This window comes from Dermacentor albipictus, chromosome 9 (assembly GCF_038994185.2).
Source record: "Dermacentor albipictus isolate Rhodes 1998 colony chromosome 9, USDA_Dalb.pri_finalv2, whole genome shotgun sequence".
Taxonomy (NCBI): domain Eukaryota; kingdom Metazoa; phylum Arthropoda; class Arachnida; order Ixodida; family Ixodidae; genus Dermacentor; species Dermacentor albipictus.
The window spans coordinates 62,122,790-62,146,646 of NC_091829.1; the positions used below are offsets into that span (position 1 = coordinate 62,122,790).

Genomic DNA, 23,857 nt, shown 5'->3' on the forward strand with positions numbered 1-23,857 from the left:
GAGTTGTCTATGAAGGATTCATCACATATTTCGCAAATGAAAGCTCCTTTTCTGCCACACGATTTGAGATGATGCTTGAGATAGCGTTTCACTTTGAATGATTTACTACATTTATGGCAGACATGGGGTCTCTCATCCGTTTGAGTGAGCTGGTGTCTATGCAGATCCGTCATCCAGACGAATGATTTACCACATGTTTCGCAAGAGTGGGGTTTCTCGCCAGTATGCAAGCGTTTATGGACACCTAGGTAACGAGAACGCCGAAACGATTTACCACATGTTTCGCAAGTGTACAGTTTCTCATCTGTATGTGTGCGCATATGGCCATTTAGATTACAATTGGACCGGAACGATTTCTGACATATTTGGCAATTGTACGGTCTCTTGTCTGTATGCGTGCGCTTATGGATATCTAGGTGACTAGCCCGGTGGAACAGTTTACCACAGCTTTCGCACTTGTGCTTTTTGGCATTAAGGTTGCGGCAGCGCTCTACAAACTCCGGCTGCTTCACAGATGATTGATCGCGTGCTTTACAAATGTGGGCTGGGTCGCCCGTGTACTAGTTGTCGTGGCCGTGTAAGGCATCCCGGCAGCTCCAAACATTGCCAGAGACACCGGACAGCTCTTGATGTCCGCCTCCCCCGGCTCCAGTAGCGTTCCTGTAAGTAGACGGACCAAAGAGCTGAAAATTTCCGACTCTTGCTTGGGGGAAACAAAAACACATATGTCAGTTGAGAGGTTGACAAAATAAATCGGCCGTGATTGCTAAGGCGACTAGCTGAACCTTAGTGCTCACTTGCTGCATATTATCTTGGCGCTCGATTTGGCTCTTTTTTTGTGTAATTAAACGCTGCTGTTTTTTATGGTCTTTGTTGCTAAACTTGAAAGGAACCATCTTCGTTAGAGTTTGAAGCAATACGAAAAATGCTTGCCCTAATACATCATGTGTAGCTTATCTAAAGCAAGTGCAGGTGAGCAGAAATGTCTGGCAGCGAGTTTTAACGGAAAAATAGCATGTTTATAAAACTACAATACATGCGCGCATTTACGACGCTCACATGTAGTTTTCAGGCGGAAAGTCTTGAAATATTTCTCGGAAGTGAGACATTCGACATTGAAAAAGCCCATTCCGCATCAACTAAAATTCGTCTACGTATTTAGGGCGCCCTGTATATTAAGGAGAGTAAAAAAGTTCGGCAGCATGTTACACTTCAGTAAGAGGTGAAGGCGAGAGCTTGCTGGTCACGTGGTCTTCCATTAAGTTATACGATGGGATAGGCCTGAATTCTTACAAAACGTAACGAGCCGCACTGTGAAGTAAACGTATGACGCAGTAGGTCCACCCCCTCAACCACACATGCTTGAACCTAATGCAATATCTAAAGGTACTTTCGTTCTTTCTTTCCTTCATCCTTTCTTTCGCTTCTTCATTCGTTATCAGCCATTCCATCAATGCTTGTTTACGGGGTATGAGCGATTCCTTACGATGATATCTTTTGTCTGTGGGCTTGAGCCGTGTTTTCCTGGTAGGAGCCGTTGCAAAGAACCACCCAAGGCTTTCGCCTTCATAATTGAAAGTCGCGCAAAGGCATGCTATTCGCGTTGTTTCTGACAAAAATACAGGTGGGCTGCCTCCCTGAAGGACATTTAATGTCGTAACACAGTCTACGTGTAGAACACAAAGAGCAAAATTGCAGACTGAAATTTTTCTGCCGTCTTTCTAACTGGTAATTTAACATTCGACTCGCATTCGAACCGAAGGCATCGATCAGCCGACGTGCAGACAACCTATTCCGCCATACGCAGCGAGCACAAATGCTTCATATCGTTCATCGTTTTCACGCACAGTGGATGAAATATGCTGCCGAGAAAGTTTGTTTCCTACTTCTTCTCGTTGTGATAATATGCATTACAGCGTTTAGTGCAACCTACGTTGATGTAATATAAATAACCTGTATTTCTCTCTTCTGTCCTTATTGGAGAGTTATTTTTCTCATTAAGTTAATGAAATTTGCAAGCGTTGAGTCAAGTCACTGTTGGGACGACATTTTTCGCACCGTTTAGGGAAGAGAGTAGAGCAGAGATGCTTTTTTGAAATCTCTGTGCTAAGCACTACATGAACATTGTTAGCTATTGTTCTGCTAATGTACTGTTTATCCTATCGTGCTAACTTGTAAATCTTTTCAAATCATGCCAGCTTGGCTAGTATCGGGGCTGGAGGATGTAATAAACAAATTAGAGCTATGTACATAAGCAAATAAAGAATTAGTTATTGATTATATAAATAAAGAAATAATTATTCAAGCAATGAATAAATAAATACAATATAGAGCAGGTGATTAACAGGCCACGACAGAGGCAGTATTGTTTTCATAGAACACGTGTAGGTCTAAGAACATATTTTGTGATTGTCTTCCGCGCACATTTAAGGAAATTGTTTCATCTGATTGAAATATTTTAATTACGGCAATAATAAATCATAATCTTCATTTGTTTTTTTTCTTGTGAAAATTCTGAAATCACAAAGTGAAAAAGTACACAAGCATGAAATTTACAATTTTCCCTTCCCTAAAAGTTAACTTCACCATTGTTATATTTGCTGCATATCTTAGAGAAACCTGAGGAGACAACTTTTTTTTTCAACCTTTTGCAGATGCGTGAAATGGTTCAACCATGTGCAATGATTTCAAAGGTGTCTCCTTATAAAAGACCCCATTTGAGAGTGGTGTGTTATGCGCATATTTTGTGCAGTTTAGATGTGGTATTTCTTATATTTGATAGAACCGTTACATTGCTTTTATTTTCGCCTTAAGAAGTTGTAATTCTTATGCTTCAATGTCTCATTTTATTCCATAGTATATGACGTGAATCAACAATGCAATTTTTCCAACTATAGTAATAGAACGATTTTTTTAAACGCCGCAAACTTACCCAATGTTCGTGGGCAAGAAGACTGATTTATTCTAGCCCATGTACCTAGGTAGTACATCCTGACCTAAAGACTACAGTTTACTCCAGCGCCAAACTGCGTGAACAACAGCTGATATTTGGCATTTGAATAGTCAGAACTTTAACGCAAAAGTTTGTCAGTGTAAGCATAACTGAACCATAGACAGAATTCCCTGTTGTCTCAGTGAGTTGCTCTATCGAAAGGAGTTCTTGCAAATCTTTGGCTCACCTAGTTTCGTTTCCCGACATGCCCGATGCTTCCTGCATGCCCGCGTGGCTTGTGCTTGCCACTGAATCATCGCAGCCACCGCCGCTGCTGTAGACCGCTGTGAAACCGGTGCTTCCGCTTCCAGTACTGTTTGCATGCCCTGTAAGCAGAGAAGCAGATTCCTCACTGTGCCACAAGTCACGAGGATGGACCATTCCTTGGCATGAACGCGCAGGAAGCAGGAATAAACAGTGAAGGACTGTTGTCCTGATAAGTGATCCTGAACGTTTAGGCAACAAAAGCCAGAAAACACAACCTAGTGTGAACGAAGAAGACGAACTAGTGTTTCGAAACTTAATTGTTTATTTCTCGGTGCTTTCTGTATTAACGGGCGCTTGGTTGATCTTGCAATGCTTCATTTTCATTTACTCGCTTCTTTTCGCGCACTGATAATGGAATGGCTTTGTAATAAGCCACACTGCGTGAGACGTTGATGCTACATGACGTAATCAAATATGACATGCATGCACGGATTATTCACTACATACTAGTAGTATGCTCCTATTAAAGAAGTTTATGATGGCGAGCCCGCAAGGTTCTGACCTAATAAATTTTACTCGTTTTGGCTAGTCATTCTCAAAGATTTTCACACCTAATGCGGAAGCTTTTCGGTAGATCATTTTCTCGGTATAAGGCAGAGGTGAAATGAGAGCATGGTTTATTTTTCAAATCGCTCGGATAATGATCAGTTTAAGAAAAATCTGCTAACTCCGAGAAGCAGTGAAACGTTGACCAAAGACGAAGCTCTTATGCGCCTGGACAAGGAAAGTGTCGGGCAGGAACTCCTCTGGGAGTTACCCAAGTATGCGTAAGCATTGGAACACTTGCTCACACACACGCAGCCTGGTGTCATTTATCATTGTTGTGGAACTTGATCCGGCGAGTAGAAACGACAATTCTGTGACAGGAACTGTTGCGGGCTTCTGTGTTGCGTGTATACCCTGAAATCAGAGGTGCTGGATCCACACTGTCGCATTCTTTTTTACATCTTTTTTACATATTTTTTATCTGCAGCAGAAATTGTCTCAATAGCACGCACTGCACGAACTCACGTAACCTGGCCACCTAGCAGTGTTTGGAGTTGCGCGAAACCGTATGTGTTGGCGTAAATCGAGTACTTGAGTGTGTGACGAAAGCGGCAAGACTACCACATAAAAGCTGATCGTATGGTAGCAACCGCATGAATACTCCAACGAATTGATACGAATTTCTACGAGGGAGTTATTGGGTTCTGCTGAGGCACTCAATGAGCGTTAACGAGTGGAACCCATACAAATACAAATACAAATACAAATACAAATACCTTTATTTCAACATCAGGGATGTTAGGGGTGCACCCAAAAAGCCTGACTGGCTTGACAGAGGGGCGCACCCCCGTACATAAAAACCGGCAGCAACAGAACATGGACAGAACAATAGTAATAAAAAAAAGACTACAGTGCATAGGTAAACATCATATTCAATAAATATTAGTGAACATCTTCTTGAAATAACAAATTAATAAATGAAGGCGGCAGAATTAACACGATACGCTCAGGAACACTAAGAATGCAAAATGAAGAATAACAATAAGAGAAGAAAAAAAGAGGAAGGAGGTGCGTAGTAAGAAACACCCGTATCGTAAGGTTTTCAGTGCTCATTGCGCCGATTAAGAAGAGTTGGTATTATATGTCGGAGCATTTGACGACCGTAATTAGTACGAAAGGATGCCACATGCCAGACGTCGTTGTTACGTGTTGTGTAGTAATTAGCTTTGGGCCGTAAGTTAGCTGTGTTATCAAAGAATGTGTCATGATTTTTCCGTTTTCTTTCATATCGTTTACTTAGCAATAAATTATATAGGTCATTAATTGGTGTTACTTTTAATGATGCGAAAAGAGGTTGAGTGTGAGCAGTAAACGGGGCATTCGCAATGATACGAATGACCTTTTTTTGTATTTTCTGTAACCTATATATATTTGACCATGTTGTTGTACCCCACACCAGATGACAATATGAAAGGTTAGATAAAAATAGTCCATTATAAACTAAAAGTCTAACACTCAGAGGTAGTAGAGAGCGGACTCTGTATAACATGCCTGTGCATTTTGCAAGTTTTTTAACCAGATTGTCGATGTGTATGTCCCATGAAAGATTGCACTGCAGTGTCACACCCAGACACTTTACTGACTCCGCTATTTCAATGCTTTGAAAACCAAGCGTTAGTGTAGGTAAGTGTTCTGGTGGTTTGTTCTTAGGTCTAAAAAGTACAGCTTTGGTTTTGGTAGCGTTAATTTTCAATAAAGATTTAGTACTCCATTCGACCAATTTGCGCAGAGTTTCATTAGCGTTTAATGTCAAGTTATTCAGTGTTTTAGCCCTAAAAAATATGCTGACATCATCTGCATACATTATACATTTAGCGCTGTTGTCAATATTCACAACGTCGTTGATATAGATGTTAAAGAGTGTAGGTCCGAGAATACTGCCTTGCGGCACCCCAGAATGAATGGATCTAAAGTGCGATGAAGAATTGTTAATTACAACCCGTTGCTGGCGGTGCTCTAAATATGTTATTAAAAGCTGGAGGAATATGCCGCGAAATCCATAGTGTTCAAGTTTAAGAAATAATAGGTTGTGATTTATGGAGTCGAATGCTTTGGAAAAATCCACGAAAACCCCGAGAGTTAGTTCTTTTCTTTCAAATGACTCTAATATAATTTCCTTCATGGTTAATAATGCTGTTTCTGTTGATTTTCCTGCGACAAAACCAAACTGGGAAGCTGATATGACTTTGTGCTTGTTAATAAAGCTTGTAATGCGCACTAATAAAAGCTTTTCAAAACATTTCGAAAAAACTGGTAAGATCGATATAGGTCGGTAGTTGGAGAAATTATTTTCGTCTCCTCCTTTAAAAATTATGGTAACCTTGGCTACCTGAAGCTTTTTCGGGAATGTTCCTGAGGAAAATGCCAAGTTTATTATGTATTCTAATATCGGTGCAAGTATGTGCGATGTGTACTTCGCTGGCAATATTTGGAGGTCGTCAATATCTTTACTTTTACTGTTTTTCAGCGATTGTAGGACCGACAGAACTTCGTTAGTTGTAACAGGGGTTAAAAACGCGGTTTCGCTAACCTTTTGACTCATGCTGCTTAGGTTGCTGCTTAGGTTGGGCTGCGTGCCGTCTGCGATGGACACGAAGAAATCATTGAAAGCATCTGCTAGTTGAGAACCGGATAAGTGAGTGCCATGTGTGACTATTTCATCTACTACAGTCTTCTTTTTTAAGTTGAGCAAATTATTGAGCCTCCCCCAAACAATATCGGAGTGCTTTATTACTTCGTCGTTAAATTGGTTACTCATATAGTTCCTTTTGGCTTGCCGATTAATACTGTTAGCTTTATTTCTCGCAGCCTTAAACTTCTTCAAATCGTCAATATCTTTTGTTTTTAGAAAGCGCTTAAAAAGTATGTTTTTATTTCGTACTGCCTTTAGGCATTCCTTGGTTATCCACGGCTTACGCGCCTTCAAAGCTCGCACTCTTGTTTTGTATGGAAAAGTCTCACAATACAGCTGCTTGTAGGTGGAAATAAAAGTACCATAAGCTTCATCAACATTGGTTTCCTCATAGACGTTGCTCCAGTTTACTTGAGATAGTTTATCATAGAACGTTTGTAAAGTAGTCTGGTTTATGTCTTGAACACGCATAGCAAACCTTGTTAGGGGGAACTGTGTGATTTGTAATTAAATAAATTGGTAAGTGATCACTAAGATCAGCTGCCAGTGCACCGGATATTGACAATTCATCACATGCATTAGTAATGAAGGTGTCTAGTAACGTTGATATTTCGGGCGTAATGCGTGTTGGTTGATTTATGATATTGAAAAATGCGTTGGTCTCTAGTATAGTATAGAACTCTTGTTGAAGTGTTGACTTTTCAAGCAAGTTTATGTTCAAGTCGCCACCTAATATGAGTGTGTATTTATTATCATTTACCCAGCTGAAGTACTCGTCCAAAAAATGAAGAAATGTGTTACTGCTTCCCCTGGGTGGGCGGTAGGTGACAGTAAAAAGCAAGGAATTAGATTTTAGGGTAAGTACCTCGTAGTCGTCGGTAACAACACAGAAATTGTCAAGCAATTCGCATTTTAAAAACTTTTTCGACAGTATCGCAACCCCCCCACCTCTCTTAGAGCTCCGGTTAAGGAAAAATGTGGAGTATTCAGGCAGATTAAGGACAGCAGAGTGGCTTTCGTACCATGTCTCAGAGATCATGACAACGTCAAACGTAAAGCTAAAGCTGGAAAGAAGGGCACATATATCATCGCTTTTGTTTCGCGCTGATCGAGCATTCAGATGCAGAAACGAAATGGTACCGCTTTTTGTCTGATAACGTGTGCTCAACTCGTAAGGTGTCAAGAGATCATAACTTGAAGCGTTCACTGAAGCCATGATCTCGGAGAAGCGGTATGTTGCAGTCTATTAACGATGGCCACACAAAGAAGCCAAAAGAGTTTAAAGAACGAAGCTTTGAAAAAGAAATGCCAATGTAAACTGCAATGGGCATACTTATAGCATGTAACAGAGACAATCTTTTTCACCGCGTCTGTGCACAAGTTGTACACTTTACAGGGCACGGCATAAGAGTTAGTAAATTTGAAATCTACATCGAGGAAGAAGGCACTACAGACTATTTTAGTACAGTCATCACACAGGTATTTACAAACCTCATTATTGGTTAGTCTAGCATCGCTGGCAGAAACAATGGTTAAGATGACGAAGCAGTAAATAGCTGTTTTAAATTGCAAAGTGTCAAAGTATTGATACCGAAGTACACAAACAAGAGAAGTCATATTCATATGTTTCCAGTTGTTATACTTGTCAAGTAACATTCTATATTGGTGGTCCATGGGCTGATAAGAAAAACGTTTAAGCGACCTTCGCCAGGTCATCCTCACAGGTAACATGCAGGATTGAAGAATTCTCACTTTTGCGCATTAAAATCTTTCCTTGCGATACCCACACGTATTTCCAATTTTTCTCCTTTTTGAGCTTTCGAGCTTTACCCAGCAGCATCTTGTTCTCGACACACAAATGCTCATTTATGTACACGAGGTCACTTGTGTCAAATCCCAGTCTATCTGCTTTGAGAGTTTTCTTCCGAGCAGCTGACAGCAACTTTTCACGAGCAGTTCTTGAGACGAACTTTAACACAACATTAGGTTTATTCTTATCTTTCGAAGGCACACGATGAACTACATCAATGTCACCGTCAGTAACACTTGTCCCTAGACATTTTGCAATGTCCGCAACAGCCTTGCCTAGGTCCTCATTATCTGCAACCGGAAGTCCTTGAATTTCAAGGTTCATGCTTCTACTATATTGTTTCAACCCTATTATCTCCTTCCTTGCCTGTTTAAGCTCCTCCCTCAGCTCTTCGTTCGCCGCGCGGCATTCCGCAGCTTCAGCCTTCATTTCAGCAAGTTCCTCCCTGTAACGTTCAATATCCCTCTTAAATTCTTCAAAACCATTATTCATAAACCCAATAGAGCTACGAATGCCACCAAGTTCATTGTAGATTTCAGTACTTGAAGCATCAACCTTCGCTACATCTTTTTTTATTTCTGTGGCGAATGCATCTAGCCTGACTACGAGCTCGGTGAGTACCTTGACAACTTCTTTGATAGTGCTAGGTTGCTTTTCCAGAGCCTTTGCAACATCCCCCAGGGCACCCTGCTCAGTTTCCGACATTGCCAAATGGCGAAAACCAACACCTAAAAGAGCACACTGAAGAAAATTCTACGACATCAAAGTGGACAGCTGTGGCAGCAGCAGCGACGAGACTGTCAGTGTTGTATCTAGGAAGCTTTATAAGAAAGATTTCAACCAACCTGAAAAATTGCAGGAAGCTAGTTAGGTCCAGTCCGTACGCCGTCGCCGCTGCTGCCAGAATGACCAAAATGCTCCGGCGAATACACCGCCCCCAGAGGAAGCGATAACAGTTCGCTGATTGCTTTAAACTTGCGTAGAATGCAGGCGCGTCGATTCAGTCACGTTGATGTCATCTTGCAGAAGGCAAGTCTGCGATGCGTTGATGATAAACGCCCGATCCTCGAGCAGGCAGCAACACGGTCTTGGTACTTGCCGCTCACTTCAGAAGCACAAGCCTCAGACCTGAAAAATTGCAGGAAGCTAGTTAGGTCCAGTCCGTACGCCGTCGCCGCTGCTGCCAGAATGACCAAAATGCTCCGGCGAATACACCGCCCCCAGAGGAAGCGATAACAGTTCGCTGATTGCTTTAAACTTGCGTAGAATGCAGGCGCGTCGATTCAGTCACGTTGATGTCATCTTGCAGAAGGCAAGTCTGCGATGCGTTGATGATAAACGCCCGATCCTCGAGCAGGCAGCAACACGGTCTTGGTACTTGCCGCTCACTTCAGAAGCACAAGCCTCAGACCTGAAAAATTGCAGGAAGCTAGTTAGGTCCAGTCCGTACGCCGTCGCCGCTGCTGCCAGAATTGACGGAATTGACATTGACGGAATCTCCGGTAAATAATAGCGTTCTGCAAATATGCACAGGTGTCATCGTCCGCGTTTGCCGTTTCTACATTTCATCCAATTATTACAGCTGTGGGCGGGATTCGATACCGCGACCTCGGGCTCAGCAGCCCAACACCACAGCCAGTGAGCAACCACGGCGGGTCAATGCGCAGATGTGAGGCTGGTGTTACCGGCATCTGAGAAAATGGGCAAGACGGGCAGAATTACAAGTGCACAAGGCAGTGTCATTAGACAATGCAACAGCAGCAATCTCGCACCGCTACTTTAAATATTATGACTACATGTTTTCCAGAATACTAATAAGTTCAGGAGGTTTTCCGTAATGTAGTCAGAGAGCTGTCTTCAACGTCCCCTCACCAGGTTTGTCTGTCGTAAACACACAAGCGCGGTTCGTAAATCAAGTGGTGACTACCACGTCCCCAACGCATAAACGGCTGCGTGACAGGACGCAGTTGCACTTTGCAACAGTAGGCCACGTGTCCTTCTGGAAGGTGTCGCGCTTTGGGAGAGCCGGTCAAGGACACGAATAAATACATCTGTGCAATGCTAACTGCTTGCAACGGCACCGACCACTGTACGGGAATTTGGTTCATCATCCTATGACGGAATGCGCACAAACAGATGTGCCGTGCGACAAAAACGTATCAAAATATAAAGGGGGGTGGGGCTCGACACGTTCACATGACGTAGGGCCTTTGCTCCTGTAGGGGAGAAGGCAAGCAACGAACGCTGCTTGAGGACGCCATTCGAGGCAGAGGGGGAGAGTGTCTGTAGAAACAGACACGCGCCTGCATATGGCGCCGTTGCAAGACTGCTCGATGTCATCTAACCTCTCCCATAACGAATGCACTTGAAAATTGTATTAGAAAAACGCTCCTTTGACGGCGCCTTGGCAATTCCCAGTGTATAAATGAAATTTTCAATGGCGCCCGCCAAGAGGCCTTACAACGGCAGCATCCTCTAGCAAGCATTTAACCTAAAGAATAAAACATGCAGTTGGCTTGTCACGCATTGCAAAGCTTGTTACACTGACGCAATTTCAACACGAAATGCAAGACAAATCGAGAAGCGTCGATTTACATTACGAATGAATTTGTTGCCTTCAAAATAAATTCATTTGAAACTTGAGTCATGTAGACTATGCGTAGTATTGTCTCTATAAGCACTCAATTCATCCGCATGAATTTCACGCCGACTGCATAAACTGCAACCGACATGGAGACGCTAGTAAGGTCTCCGTATGACCAATAAATGCACCGCCGTCATGATCGATTGAAATGCTGCCTCCTCTGTGGGTTGTGAACCATCTTCGCGAGTGGTATCGATGGTTAAAGACCATGCCGTACATACCATTGTCGTCATTAGCATCGGTCCGGCTGTGCAACACCTTCCACACATCATTTATGCATTGGTCAGGAATCCTAGGATCAGGCATAGGTATTGGCCTTTGACTCTGTGCTTCCAGGTGGAGCAGAAGACATCTGAAGAACATTTTTGGAAAATAGAATTTGGAACAAAGGAACTGCTCTTTCGTTAATGAAGGTAATACCTGTAAGGAGTCGTTTTATCAAAATAACCACTTGCTGGCTGACATATGGTAAAGGGCACACTAAAATTGCGAAATTTCTCAAATCCTGACATCAAGCAAGAAATATGTGACAGCAACAAGTGATGCTAGAACCAGGGTAAGAAAATGCCAAGTTGCAAGATTACGAGATAATTATGTACTGCCATTCCCATCGAGGCGCTCATTTTAGACCACGGGCGTGTAGCTCTACGACGTCATGCGAATAAAATGGAAAGTGCTAGTGATACACATTATGACGCTTTAGGTAAGGCAAGGTTAAGTTAGGGTTAGCTGGGCCACGTCAGCTTCACTCTCGTACAGAGGCCGCGACAGTCGGCCGAATCGGTCGCCCAACCAAGTCTGCATAAGCTCTGCTAGACTGCGACCATGCTTCTTAATGTTTGTGGTTGGCAACTGTTCTCGCCTTTTCAAGATTACGTTCGCACACTCTGTCAAAGCGGCTGTTCGTAGTTGCGGTAAAATGACGTGGGTATCGCGGCGCCAGGTGATACTTTCCGATTGGTGCGAACATGCCGTAAAAATAAACACAGCGTTCATTTCAAAGCTGTATGGCGTTTTCCTTCAACCGCACATTTTGTACTTCCTGAAGAACACGCAACACTAAAAATTTCGAAGGAAATGTATTTATATCGTCACACATTTTTTCCCTTTTGAGCAAATTGTACGACTTCTGTGCTATTTCGTCAGCCTCCTGAAGTATGCTCACTCGACCGCCAAACGAAGTGTGACGTATAGTTCTATTTATTTATATCCTTGTGCTTCACATTTCTGAAGCCTGATCTTGCTACGACAGCGCCTTAGAAGGATCTGGGAATTAAAGTTAGCCACCTGGGTTTCTCTAATGGTCACGTAAATGAAAGTGTAAATGCGCTCTCGCATTTCACAATCACAGGTGAAAGACCACCGCGCCTGGAACATTACCGGTGTTGTCGAGCTAAGCAGCGTAACATCCCAGACAATGGGCTACTGATACAAGCGTGCGATGCGGTGATCCAACGCAATCTCAATATATACGTATTCACCATGTTATTAACATTTTCCTCCTATGGCGGCACTTCTTTTTACCATGACCATAAACAGCCGCAGCTACGCTGCTTTTAAGTTGTCCTCGAAAACACCCCCTTTTGTGTGGGAACAAATGTATAGCTTTTAAAGTCTGTATTCCGGGTCCTTTCTGCGGCTGACAATACTTAACGAAAATTTGACAAGCGGGAATACTCACGTAGTGTAATCGTCGGAAGTTCCTGAAGCACCCTCGCCCCCCCGGCTTGTACCCGGGGTTGCTTCGTCGATGCTGTTAAACGCGGGAGGCGCATGTCCACCGTTTCGTTCTTGAGTCATGGCTGATGCTGACGCTCCGGAGTACTAGCGTCTTTCTGAGACAGAACGTTGCTTTATGATCGCGCGCGCGCACTTTGTGCCAAGGATGAAACGGAACCAATAAGACGTTGGGCATCTGGGCAACTCGAATGAAATTGTAAAGTCCATCTGGAAAAAACAGACGACAGAGTGCGCCACTATGTCAACGCTAAAGTGCTAATATTCGAGCACTTAAAGAGGCGTCGCAGTGACCTATGCTGCACGGACACAGAAGCATAAAAACAAATTAATGTAAAGCACTCGCCCATCCATGAACCGTAGACACAAACATGTGTTTAATATTGGTTCTTTCGTTCAGAAGTTCTAAGGCTTCCCCGGGAGATGTTAGCAATGGTGGCGCAGTTAGTAAACACATAGAATGAACAGAAGCCGACTCAATGTTTATACGAGGGCGAATCAGGAAGTCTTTTCCTCTATTTTTTAGCCAAATTGCGGCTGTATATATGAAGTCAACATATCAATTCCCAACGGTAAACCTTTTTTGGACCGGCCCAATCTTGATCTGCCGGTAGCTCCGCGGCACGGCGCTTCTGTCAGTTGGTGAAGATGGCGGTTGTTCTTCAAACGTCCACGGAGTACGACGAACAAAGTGTGATTCGTTTTCTATGAGGTAAAGGAGGAACGCCCATGGAAATCCACAAGGAAATGTAGTTCACGCATGTGGGAAGGTATCTGGCTTTGAGGTGTGTGAGGTGGCAGTGCTGTGAGCTCGCAAAGGGCCTTGAAGGCTTGCCTAAAAGTAAGCGTTCGGTGGGGCCACGTGCGTCCCTTTCTGACCACCGAGGCCTCTTAAATTTAGTGCTTCGATGAGACAAATGCCGGCACTACATGGAAAAATAGTGCAAGGTACGTGCAATACTACGTACACTTGTAGTTACCTTATCTACCTTATTTGGCTAATAAAGAAATAGGGGGCAAGCACTATCTGATTAACCCTCGTACACACATATTGGTTTCCGGACCTTGTCATCTGAAACCAGGAGCGACTTGTTACAGGTCTCCCGGAGGGGCGTTGCAGTGAGGGTAGCATGGTCACGTGGTGGCGATGTTGTTGCGTCCATTCCCTCGTGTCTTAGCAAATGTGCATGTTTTTCATCCTGTTTATTTTTTGTTGATTTGGTGAACAAGCGACCACCATTGATCGTTCAGTGCATCAAGATCATCGCACACTAATTGTCTATGGACCAAACCATCTTTCTTGCGGAAGGATGCCGGCTTCCTTCGCGCAAGGTTCTTGCCTTCTGCTCAAAAACCAAACCTGAGCAGCACCACTTTTTCTGCGCTATTATCCTATCGGCATCGTCTCGAATGATCGGCTCGAGCAATGAATTGTGAGCTACGACCCGGCGTGTGCGGGGTGTCTGCGCCCTGAAACAATATGTGCATAGCCATCCGGGAATACGGCATTACTCTCCAGGCATTCCACCCCCAGATAAACTGCTCAGCAACACATGTAAATATGTGTGACGTGTAGATTGTGCAAGAATTCCTTGTGAAGACGTATACGCATGTCACTGATGTTCCGATGGTTGAGACGACCCCTAAAGGCTCCGCAAAAAAGCCTACCGCCGTTTCGTGTTAATTTCTTAATGTCCGAGCTAGTTATCGCAAACGTGCATTAGACAGCAATCCGGAATAGGAAGGGCTGCTAATTTCTCCCCTTTACAGCTCTTTAGCTATAACAAATGATTGGGAAGCACTAAACGCAACTGGTAAGCCAGAGTTAGGCGGTAGAAATGCCTATGAGGCCAAAAACCCGCCCATTTAGCTAAGGGGCTAGGAAATCCCCTCACATGATTCTGGGCTGATTGTGTGTGTGTGTCTGAAAGTGGGGCGTAATAGAAATCTGTGGCCGTACTTTCCAGGCGTATATTGTCCCACTGTATATTCCGTAAGGGTAGAAGCCATTCTTTAACGAGTTAGTTGGCATTTGACGAACGTTTTTCTTAATTAGGAGGCCCGTTATGTGCGGTCCGTGTATATAAAATTGAAGTTTATTTTGTTTCTTAGTGGCGCTGCTGTTGCTGTCTTGTACACCGCGTCTGGAGGTGGTTCAGAGTGCTCGTATACATGGCAGGAGCGTGGTAGACAGTAAAGGCGAAGCGAGAAACTCGTTTGCGTTGCGCGAGTTCCGCAAGTGTCATAGCTTGATCACTTCCGCCTGGTTTTATTGCACTGCAGGATGTTGTGCTCTGATCACCCTTATAAACTGAATTATGGGGTTTTGCGTGCCAAAACCACTTTCTCATTATGAAGCACACCGTAGTCAAAGACTCCGGAAATTTCGACCAAGTGGGGTTCCTTAACGGGCACCTAAATTTAAGCACACAGGTGTTTTTGCATTTCGCCCGCATCGAAATCCAGCCGCCGTGGCCGGGATAATCACTCTTATGTATGCAGTATAAAGCAGCAATAGCGTTGCCGAAATAAACAGCTGAAACTAGGCATTGTTGGCTTCTGTGCCTTCTTGCCCAGTTTAGCACAGTTTTCCTGCCAGCTCAAGGACCATTTCGGCCAAAGATTTGGGGTTGTCAAGCGCACAGACAGTGCCCGAAGTGCCGGTGAAACATCGCGGATTCACTTAATGCTTGAAAGACCTCCTCTAGACATGCGCTCTCGACGGAACATTTTCTTGCACGTGAGCATATTGTTGACATTTCCGTTAGCTATGGATGTGTAGCTATCCAAGTGACGATCGACTAAGTGACGTATGAGTGACGTTAGTGTTTCTGTTAGCACAGGATCGCTCCTTCTCGCTTCAGTGTGGATTGGTTTGTGTATAGAGCCTTCACGCAGTGCTAAAGAGGTGTTTCTTGCCAAAATACCTCACCCCAAACATTTTTCCGAGCCAATCGAGTTCGAGGAACATGAGCGTAAGCACCCCGAGGCCACCTGCACTCGTCATGTGGCTGAGACACCAGAGACCTGTGTTGCACTTCTAATATAATAATAATATTTAGGGTTTTACGTGCCAAAACCACTTTCTGATTATGAGTCACGCCGTAGTGGAGGACTCCGGAAATTTTGACCACCTGGGTTTCTTTAACGTGCACCTAAATCTAAGCACAGGGGTGTTTTCGCATTTCGCCCCCATCGAAATGCGGCCGCCGTGTACGGGATTCGATCCCGCGACCTCGTGCTCAGCAGCCCAACACCATAGCCACTGAGCAACCACGGCGGGTGTGTTGCACTTCTGGAATGAAAATTAATAATAAATAATAATAGTTAGCCCGAACGTGCAAGCGATGGTACTTGAATATAGTAAAATATTTCATCTACAACAACCACTGTACAGTTCCCGCTGCACACGTGACCAGCTGGCATGACGTTGCAGCGGTCACCGTTATCGTTCCTGAAAATAATATGGGTTGTGGCTACGAGAATTTCCTTATTCTAGTAAGAATGGCCCTGCCGTCAAATTGCGTCGTGATCCGGTAGGCACTTCTGCAAGAACTGCAAAAATCCTGCTCAAGGAATTGTCGTTTCCCACGTGTCTGCATCACCGCATTATTCTATGAGACAATCATTATCTCTCCATATCATCAGAGGGACAATCATGAACGGAATTGCATAATCTTAACGTCAGAACCATGCAGACAGGATCACATTTCTGAATGGTATGTTGTGGCACAATTTAATGCATGACAGACGCAGCTGCCGTAGAAAGAAAAGTTGAAAATAAGTGCATGCTCTATCGTCGACAAGACAAGGAATTTCTTTCATCAACTAGAGCTGATAGAGCATTGAAGTTCACTACATGCGGGAGTTCTCCAGATTACCCTCAAGAAGTGAATCAACGGGTACATTTAGCGAGCATTTTTTTAATGCGGCCGTTCATGGAAGGATCGAACGATTGCCTTAGTAAATGCCCTCTTCCGGACTTTTGAAGTTCGCTCAGAGGAGGAGCCTCTCGGGTCATATCGCAAGGTGCTCTATATTGACATTGATTCATCGTAAGAAAGCTAAAACAACAAAATACACCGGTGGCAAACGTTGTCCTCCAGTAAACTTCGTGGTTACTGCCTGAAGGACGCCTTTCACCTCCGTGTCAAATGAGGGGCCTTTCCAGGAAGTGCTTACCTTTCAGACAAAGCATGCGTTCTCTGATGTATATAAAGGCAAATTAGGTTTTCTTTGTGTAAGGCTGACTTTTCTTTGACTTTTCTTTCGTGTAAGGCTGACTGTTTCTTTTTTCGTTTCATCCGTGAGCTTGTCCCGTAATGAAAACGGTCCTACGCCTGCGTCAGAAGCGACGTGAAGCACGCACCTATTCGGTTACACAGCAGCAACCTCAATTACAACCAAGTCCGGGATGGTGCCCCAAAAAGCTTCAGTTTAAAAACAAAAAAGCCCATAATTGCATTGGCTCACCCTGAACTGTCTTTCGATGAGGTTTAGGCTTTGTGAATTCCCACTTGGCCTGTGATTGGAATTATGCTGCTGCTCCTACACATGTGAAACGCGTTTGTCCCGTTTCTGTGTTTAGCCACGTCCTACGCTACGAATGAAGAACACATGCCAGACACCGGACACTGAAGCCAGGTTGCTATCCTTGGGAGTGATGATGGCATAATCGTAAATTATGTTTCACATTCAGCACTAGTGAATTGAGCTGATACATAAAATGATGAAATAAGCAAACAAGCCCTGACATGTTGCCCGGCGAATGCACGAAGGATCAAATGTGGCTAGTTCGGCTGGCCGACGACACCTTCAAGACCCAAGCTGAGGAAGGGAGGTTCCCCTTGGGCTAGCCTCGCGGTCCCCCCTCTTCTTGGCTCAAGCCGGAACCTTGAATAAAATTTTATTTCTCTCTATCACCATGATTACATTGCAGGGCGCCTGAGAGATTGATTAAAATCCTTAGTTTATAGTGCGCAATAAGCCAGTTGAAAACGCGATGAAGCGAACGTGCCGGACACAAAACAAGGGTTGTTCGAAGATTAGAGAAGCTGTAATAGATGAAACGATTTCATAGAATAATCGAAGCGATTTCACGGGGTCGGTCACCTATCTGTGAACGTAAACAGTTGACGGCAGAACGTCATATCATCTCACGGTAAGGGTATAAGCAATAGACGTGTCCGGCTTCTCTTTAGTGGCAGCAGAACGAGCAGTCGTCAGGTGCGGGCGCGAATGGGGACGCCAACGGCTGAATACCGTGACGTAGGCCACCACTCCAGGCTTCGGATGTTGCAATTCAGGGAGTGCGAATGCCTGCTGCATCTTCTCTCAGACGACGTCTGCAATTAAGGCTACTCGAGGCTGCATCGAAGGGAACATCTTAAGTAATTCTTCACGTGAAACTGTATTGGTGCTCCTTTGGAGTTCGTCGGAGCCTAGAGTGCTTGAATTTTTCTCTTCCCCGAAAACACCAGGCAACAATGTTGCTGAGGGCGATTTTGAAATGTCTTTTGAATGCCCATGGCTTCCGTTACGAATTTGGAAATGGTCTTGGCTGGTCTACGTATCAATCCGGTTTAAACCACATGCTTCAAACCGTGGATGAGGAAGAACGCTTTACTCTCAGACATGTGCGTGTCGACGTGGCTGAATTTCTGCCTTGAAGATCGCGATGTTCTCATTGGGTGTTCTGATTCAACTTCGGCCCGCTCCTTGGGCATGACACTCGTGATCGTTTCCAGAAATCCACTGTTAAACAGCGATATTGCAGTTTCACACAGACTGAACTGTTGAACATAGCGATTCTGGGGCAAGTTTCCGGCCAGCTTTCCAGACTTCCAAACTGCGATCCGCTAAGGATCGGCGGCTTCCTTGGCCTTTGCAGCGCACATCGCTGCGGGTGACACGGGTACTTTCACTGTGACAGTTGTCTCGGCCATGATTGTCCTAGTCTTCTCGGACAGAGGTCCGTACTCTTGTGGTAGTCGTAGCCTGCGGCGAGATCGCTCGTGCGTTAGGGCGTTCACGTTATTTTCATGGCTGGTAGGGTTTATTCGGTCACCACGAAGGACCTCTACGAAATGTCATGTTGTAGCAACGGTGAACGACGCAGTGACAAGAGCTGTGAGTCAAGAAATATTCTTTAATCGAAGAACTGGCACCCACAAAACACGTTACATTCGGGCAGAAAGACAGTGCTGGGCACATGAGTCGATCGTCGAACAAATGATTTGCCTTTAAGTAGCGTCGGTTATTAACACATGCTTCGCAGAAGATTCCTGCGGAATTGTTGGTGCTCGCGCGTCTTTCAGAATGCAAAGATGTATTCGCGTTGCGCGTGCAAATTGATAACAATGAGTTGGACAACAATAATAAAAAAATAGAGAGAATCGTCGAGAATTTTGGAGAATGTTCTGATGCATGCAGCCGCGTCTTGCGGTGAGCAGTAACTTAAGATTTGTTAGCCGGTGAAACGCGCTCACAGCAAGAAGACATGGAACTACGCGTGTCAATACCATAAGTAAAAACTGTATCTCACACGCAGAAATACATTTGTCACATCAGGCTAAAAATTCTACAGTGGTGTGCAAGTCAATGGAGACGACTTCCGAGTGAATAAAAACTGCACTTTAGAACTGATAGCTTCCTCCTCAATAAAACAACTAAAACATTTGTATTACTAAAATATTCGGTAGGCTAATAGAGTCTCATTGTTGTCAACAGCATGATAAAGAACAAAAATGATAAAGAAAGGAAGAGCCCCGGAGACCTAAAAGATTACGTGGCATTGAAAAATTTGTAAGGGAAATAAATTTCCCCATGTTTATGTCTATATATTTTAAAACCTGTCTCTGGAAGGCTGCAAGGCCTAAGGACCTCAATTATGGACAGATATTTTGTTTATTTGACAAAAAAACAGTGCCTTCTTTTTAAATGGTCCCTAATGAGGGGTGTTCCCTTCTATTCACACTGCAGAATAATTAAAAGGATGGTTAGGTAAAGCTTGTTTACTGGTACACTGTCAGACCGCTTGCACAAATATACGAGGTGGCAATGATCTTGTGCGTACATTCCAACTTTCTAGTGACCCAAAACATGAACCTAGAGGGCATTAGGGTTTGTCTAGAAATGAGTTTGCTATTGCTACAGTGGCGAACAACATGGTTCTGCAAACAATGAGCTCTAGTCAGGACCTGCAGTATATTGCGACATTCAAGCATCTCAAATTCTGTTTCAGACGAGGTTTTGTCTCCTAATTTGTAAACCTCAAGCGGCATCTTTTACGTCTTGCATTTCACTCAGCAGTTTTAAGCGCCAAGAGAAGCCTGTCTCTCCACACGATGCGTTCACTCAGTTTGTCACCCCTGCGGAAGAATGTCAGCGGCTATTTTTTCCTGCACGGCTTCATGGTAATGTTCCTATGCAAAACCCATGGGCGATTTACTTCATTGGGCACTAGTCACGCTGTTATGACTGCCCACCCGAATGCGTCGCGAAATGTGCAATCAGTTCAAGTTCACACCTAAACCAATCTCCACACAATTGGCACGTATTACCCTGGCAGAGATGTGCATCGAGGTATTCTTTCTTTGCAAGCCGAAATCCACACTGCTAGCACTTATACGGCATTTTACAGTCGTGAATTCTTTTGCGGTGTCTTCGGAGATCTCCAATGTGCTTATAGGGGAGACTACATATGTCGCAAACATAAGGTCTGTCGTCACTGTGTGACTTGAGATGTCTGTTAAGTTCCGGTTTGTTTTTGAATGCTTTTGTACATATGTGGCAGAAATGGGGTTTCACGCCTGTGTGAATCTGTTCATGATTACGGAAAGCCGAGTGGTGCGCGAATGATTTATCACACATTTCACATTTGTATGGTTTCTCGCCGGTGTGCGTGCGATAATGTTCAAGTAGATTACGAGCACTGCTTACAAATTTACCACATGTTTCACATTGGTGGTTCGACTTCTTTACAGACAATTCATCACATGCTCTGACACCACAGTCCTCTTGCTGTTCCGTTCCTCCGGTGGCAGTAGCATCCCTGCAAGTATGTGACCAGAGCAGCTCACAATAGTCGACTTTTGTTTTAGGACAACAAAAACACGTTTTGTCATTTTGGAGGTTGAGAAACTAAATCGAGAGTTAATGGTAAGGCGACTCGCTCAATTCGAGCGCTAAGTTACTTCATTGATATTTAGCGCTCGATTTGGGCTCTAGATTAGCAGGAGTTGAACACTGGTGCTTTTGGTGGTCTGCGAAGCTTAACAGGAAGGATCTTCGTTCAAGCTGCACGGAACACAGAAGCAAGAACAGCGATTGCACTGGATCATTCAATCAGTCATTTTTAAAAGCCATCGCGCTTGACCTCAGCTACATGTCTCAAAATTCTTGCTTCAGTATATCGCGAACTGAGTACACGTGTAAATATTGATATGGGCTATGGTATTGGTGGGTAAATTTTTTTAGGACGCTTTGTATACTTAGAAGAGTAAAAAAGTTCCGCAGCATGCTGCAGTCTTCTAGCACCGGAAAACGAAAGCCTGTTGCACACATGCCAATGTCTAAAGTTGCACGATCAGACAGGCCAGACTTCTTGCAAGACCTAATGAGCCGCAGTAGGAAGTAAACGATTGGCCCTGTAGATCGACCTTGCCAGAATCATATGCGAGAACCTAATGCAATACCTAAAGGTCATTTCGTTCTTTGTTTCTTTCTTTCCTTTGTACATATTCGGCGATTACATCTTTGCTTGCTTACACGGGTATGAGTCATTCTTGATTATATTGCTTTGTTTGTTTTTTGTTGTTTTCCCCTGAGTTCTTACTTAGCTTCTTGTTTTTCTTTGTTTTGTGATCTCTGCCATTGACCCGCACCGGTGCATAGGGCACTTAGCCATTCTTTTCATTAAAGTTCTCTCTCTCACTGCCACTTTACGCGGGTATGAGCCATTGCAACGAGCCACTTAAGGCGTCCACATTAATTATTAATTGGAAATGGTACAAAGGCGAACTATTCGCGTGATGTCTAACAATTATATGTGGACTGACCCCCTGCCGTACGTCATACGTCTTAATTCGAGCCCTGCATCTCGAACACGAAGAAAAACTTACAGGCTCAAAATTTCCTGCAGTGTTTGAACGGTCATTTAAAATTCAACCCGAATTCGAACGGGTTGGAATTCTAAATGGCAAGAAAGATATGCGCATGAACACGGCGGCCGGCAGTGGTAAACAAAGGTGGCTGAACATTGTAGCTGAGGCCAACGTTTCGACAAGTGGGTGGAACTCATGAGGATTAGTCCCCTTTCAAAGAAATACGTTTGCATGGAGAATCTTTCAGGCGCATAGACATGTTGCTCAGAGCATTTAGAAAGATTGGTTGCGCTTTGTTGACGATCACAAGACGATCACAAGACGATCACTTTGTAGACGATCGTCTACAAAGCGCAACCAATCTTCTTAAATACAATGAACCAACTTGCCCAACAACGCATTCTGCTTGCTCTGGGCAGATACACGCGTGCCCAGTGTATGTATTACTTACTGCCTGTTGCTCTTTTCAAATATCTGTGCTAATCACCAGGTGAACTTATGTCGCTGTTGTGTGGGTAATGTGCTATTATTTGTACACCTATGTTTATTGTTGTTCACATGGCTAATGCAATATTATGGTGCGGCTCATGTGGTTTATATTGTAGGTCTTGTGCCGTCATTCCATCTTGGTCGGCATCTAGACTCGATTATGTCCTTAACAAGAACTTTATGGGAATATTATGAAAATATAATATAAATGAATAAATAAATGTAATGAGTAGTATGTTGGGAAAGTGAAGAACTGGCCACAACAACCGTAGTGGCGTTTTAAGGGAACCCGTCAAGGCTAAGGAACTAACCTCCTTATTGTCTTCCGCATGAATTCAGTTGAAATTTATTGCATGTGATTGACACAGGTAAATTCTAATAATTGTATGAATCCAAATTTTGTTTTGGTTTTCAGCTTGCAAAAATTGTTAAACCACCAATCCTAAAATATACGCATAAAATAATCATTTATATGAGGATTTCCAAAGTATCTACTCATAAAATAGTTTATTTTAGTATGCTGTTTAATGTATCAATATTGGGCACATTAAATGTGACATTAGGCGCAGTTTAGAAAATCATGACATTTTTTTAAAGCTCAATTAAGTTGTAATTTTCTTACTTGAATGTCAGTTTTTCTTAAGAAATCGAAAGTGGAATTCCTTTAGTTTCAATATTATGCGATGAAAAAAAACGCCACAAGGTTTACGAATGTTGTTGCGGTGGTTGCTGAGCAAGATGGTTTCTTCTCTCGCATTTATGAACTAGGTAGCAGATCCCCAGATAAAACTTTCTGTTAAAGCCAGCGCCGCATTGTGAGAACAATAGCTCATACTTGAAGCTTCAGTCCCTCACACAAGTTGGTCAGTTCAAGCATAGCTGAGCCATAGACGGCATTCCGTGCCGTCTCAATTAGTTGCTCTATTGAACTGAATTCTTACAGAAGTTTGGCTCACCTAGGGTCGTTTTCAGGAAGGCCCGATGCTTCCTCCGTGCCCGCGTGGCTTGTACTGGCCATTGCATCGATGCCGCCGCCGCTACTCCTGCAGACTGGAAGTGTAAAACCGGTGCTTCGGGTTTCCGTCTTGCGTGTATACCTTGAAATCAGAAGTACTGGGTCCACACTGTCACATTGCCTGTCAGGCACACGAGAGGAGCAATAAACTTTCGTAGAGTCTTGTTGCTAATAAATCCTAACAGCACTGCTTCCGTCTGGAGTGCTTCTTTAAATGCAAGCAAGAAAACCCGGAAGGCACAACGTGACGCTGCAAAAAAGACAACTACGCGTATTGGGAGTGAAAGGTTTTATTCCTTAGTCTCTGAGGCCTAGACTAGAGCATGGCTGATCTTACGAAGCCTGACCTTGGTGTGCTTGTTTCTGGTGTTTGGGTAAAGTATTATCTCCTAGATAGACTACTACACGACGACCATTGCTTTGGCTTGCCACACAAGATTGAACATGCATGTATGCACCAATGGGTACATACTACTGTCGGCTGTTACTGAAGTTTAACGACGGCAAAACCGCATGGTTCTATAGTAATTTATTGGACTCGCATAGGCTGCATATTTTCAGTTTCTCTCACTAAATGGGAAAGCTTTTCGGAAGATCATAGGCTGCGGCATAGGCAGACGC

At 43.8% G+C, this 23,857-nt stretch overlaps 1 protein-coding gene across 6 annotated transcripts in view; it reads right to left on the reverse strand.

Annotated features, from left to right (window-relative positions):
- Nucleotides 1-319: 319 nt before the first annotated feature.
- LOC139046754 (uncharacterized) overlaps nt 320-23,857 on the reverse strand; it is a 30,552-nt gene continuing 7,014 nt past the window's right edge. The window contains exons 4-8 of one of the 6 annotated variants that reach the window (XR_011508727.1): nt 23,163-23,357; nt 12,573-12,838; nt 11,113-11,243; nt 3,180-3,318; nt 320-660 (exon numbers count right to left, since the gene is read on the reverse strand). Coding sequence is in view for 3 of the 6 variants with exons in the window: in XM_070526178.1 (XP_070382279.1) it covers nt 561-660; nt 3,180-3,318; nt 11,113-11,243; nt 12,573-12,691 (489 nt within the window). In the remaining 3 variants the exon portion in view is untranslated. Of the gene's footprint in view, nt 661-3,179; nt 3,319-11,112; nt 11,244-12,572; nt 12,839-19,179; nt 20,682-23,162; nt 23,358-23,857 lie in introns of those variants that run through there. The other 5 variants (XR_011508725.1, XR_011508726.1, XM_070526178.1 and 2 more) reach the window with 5 other exon arrangements.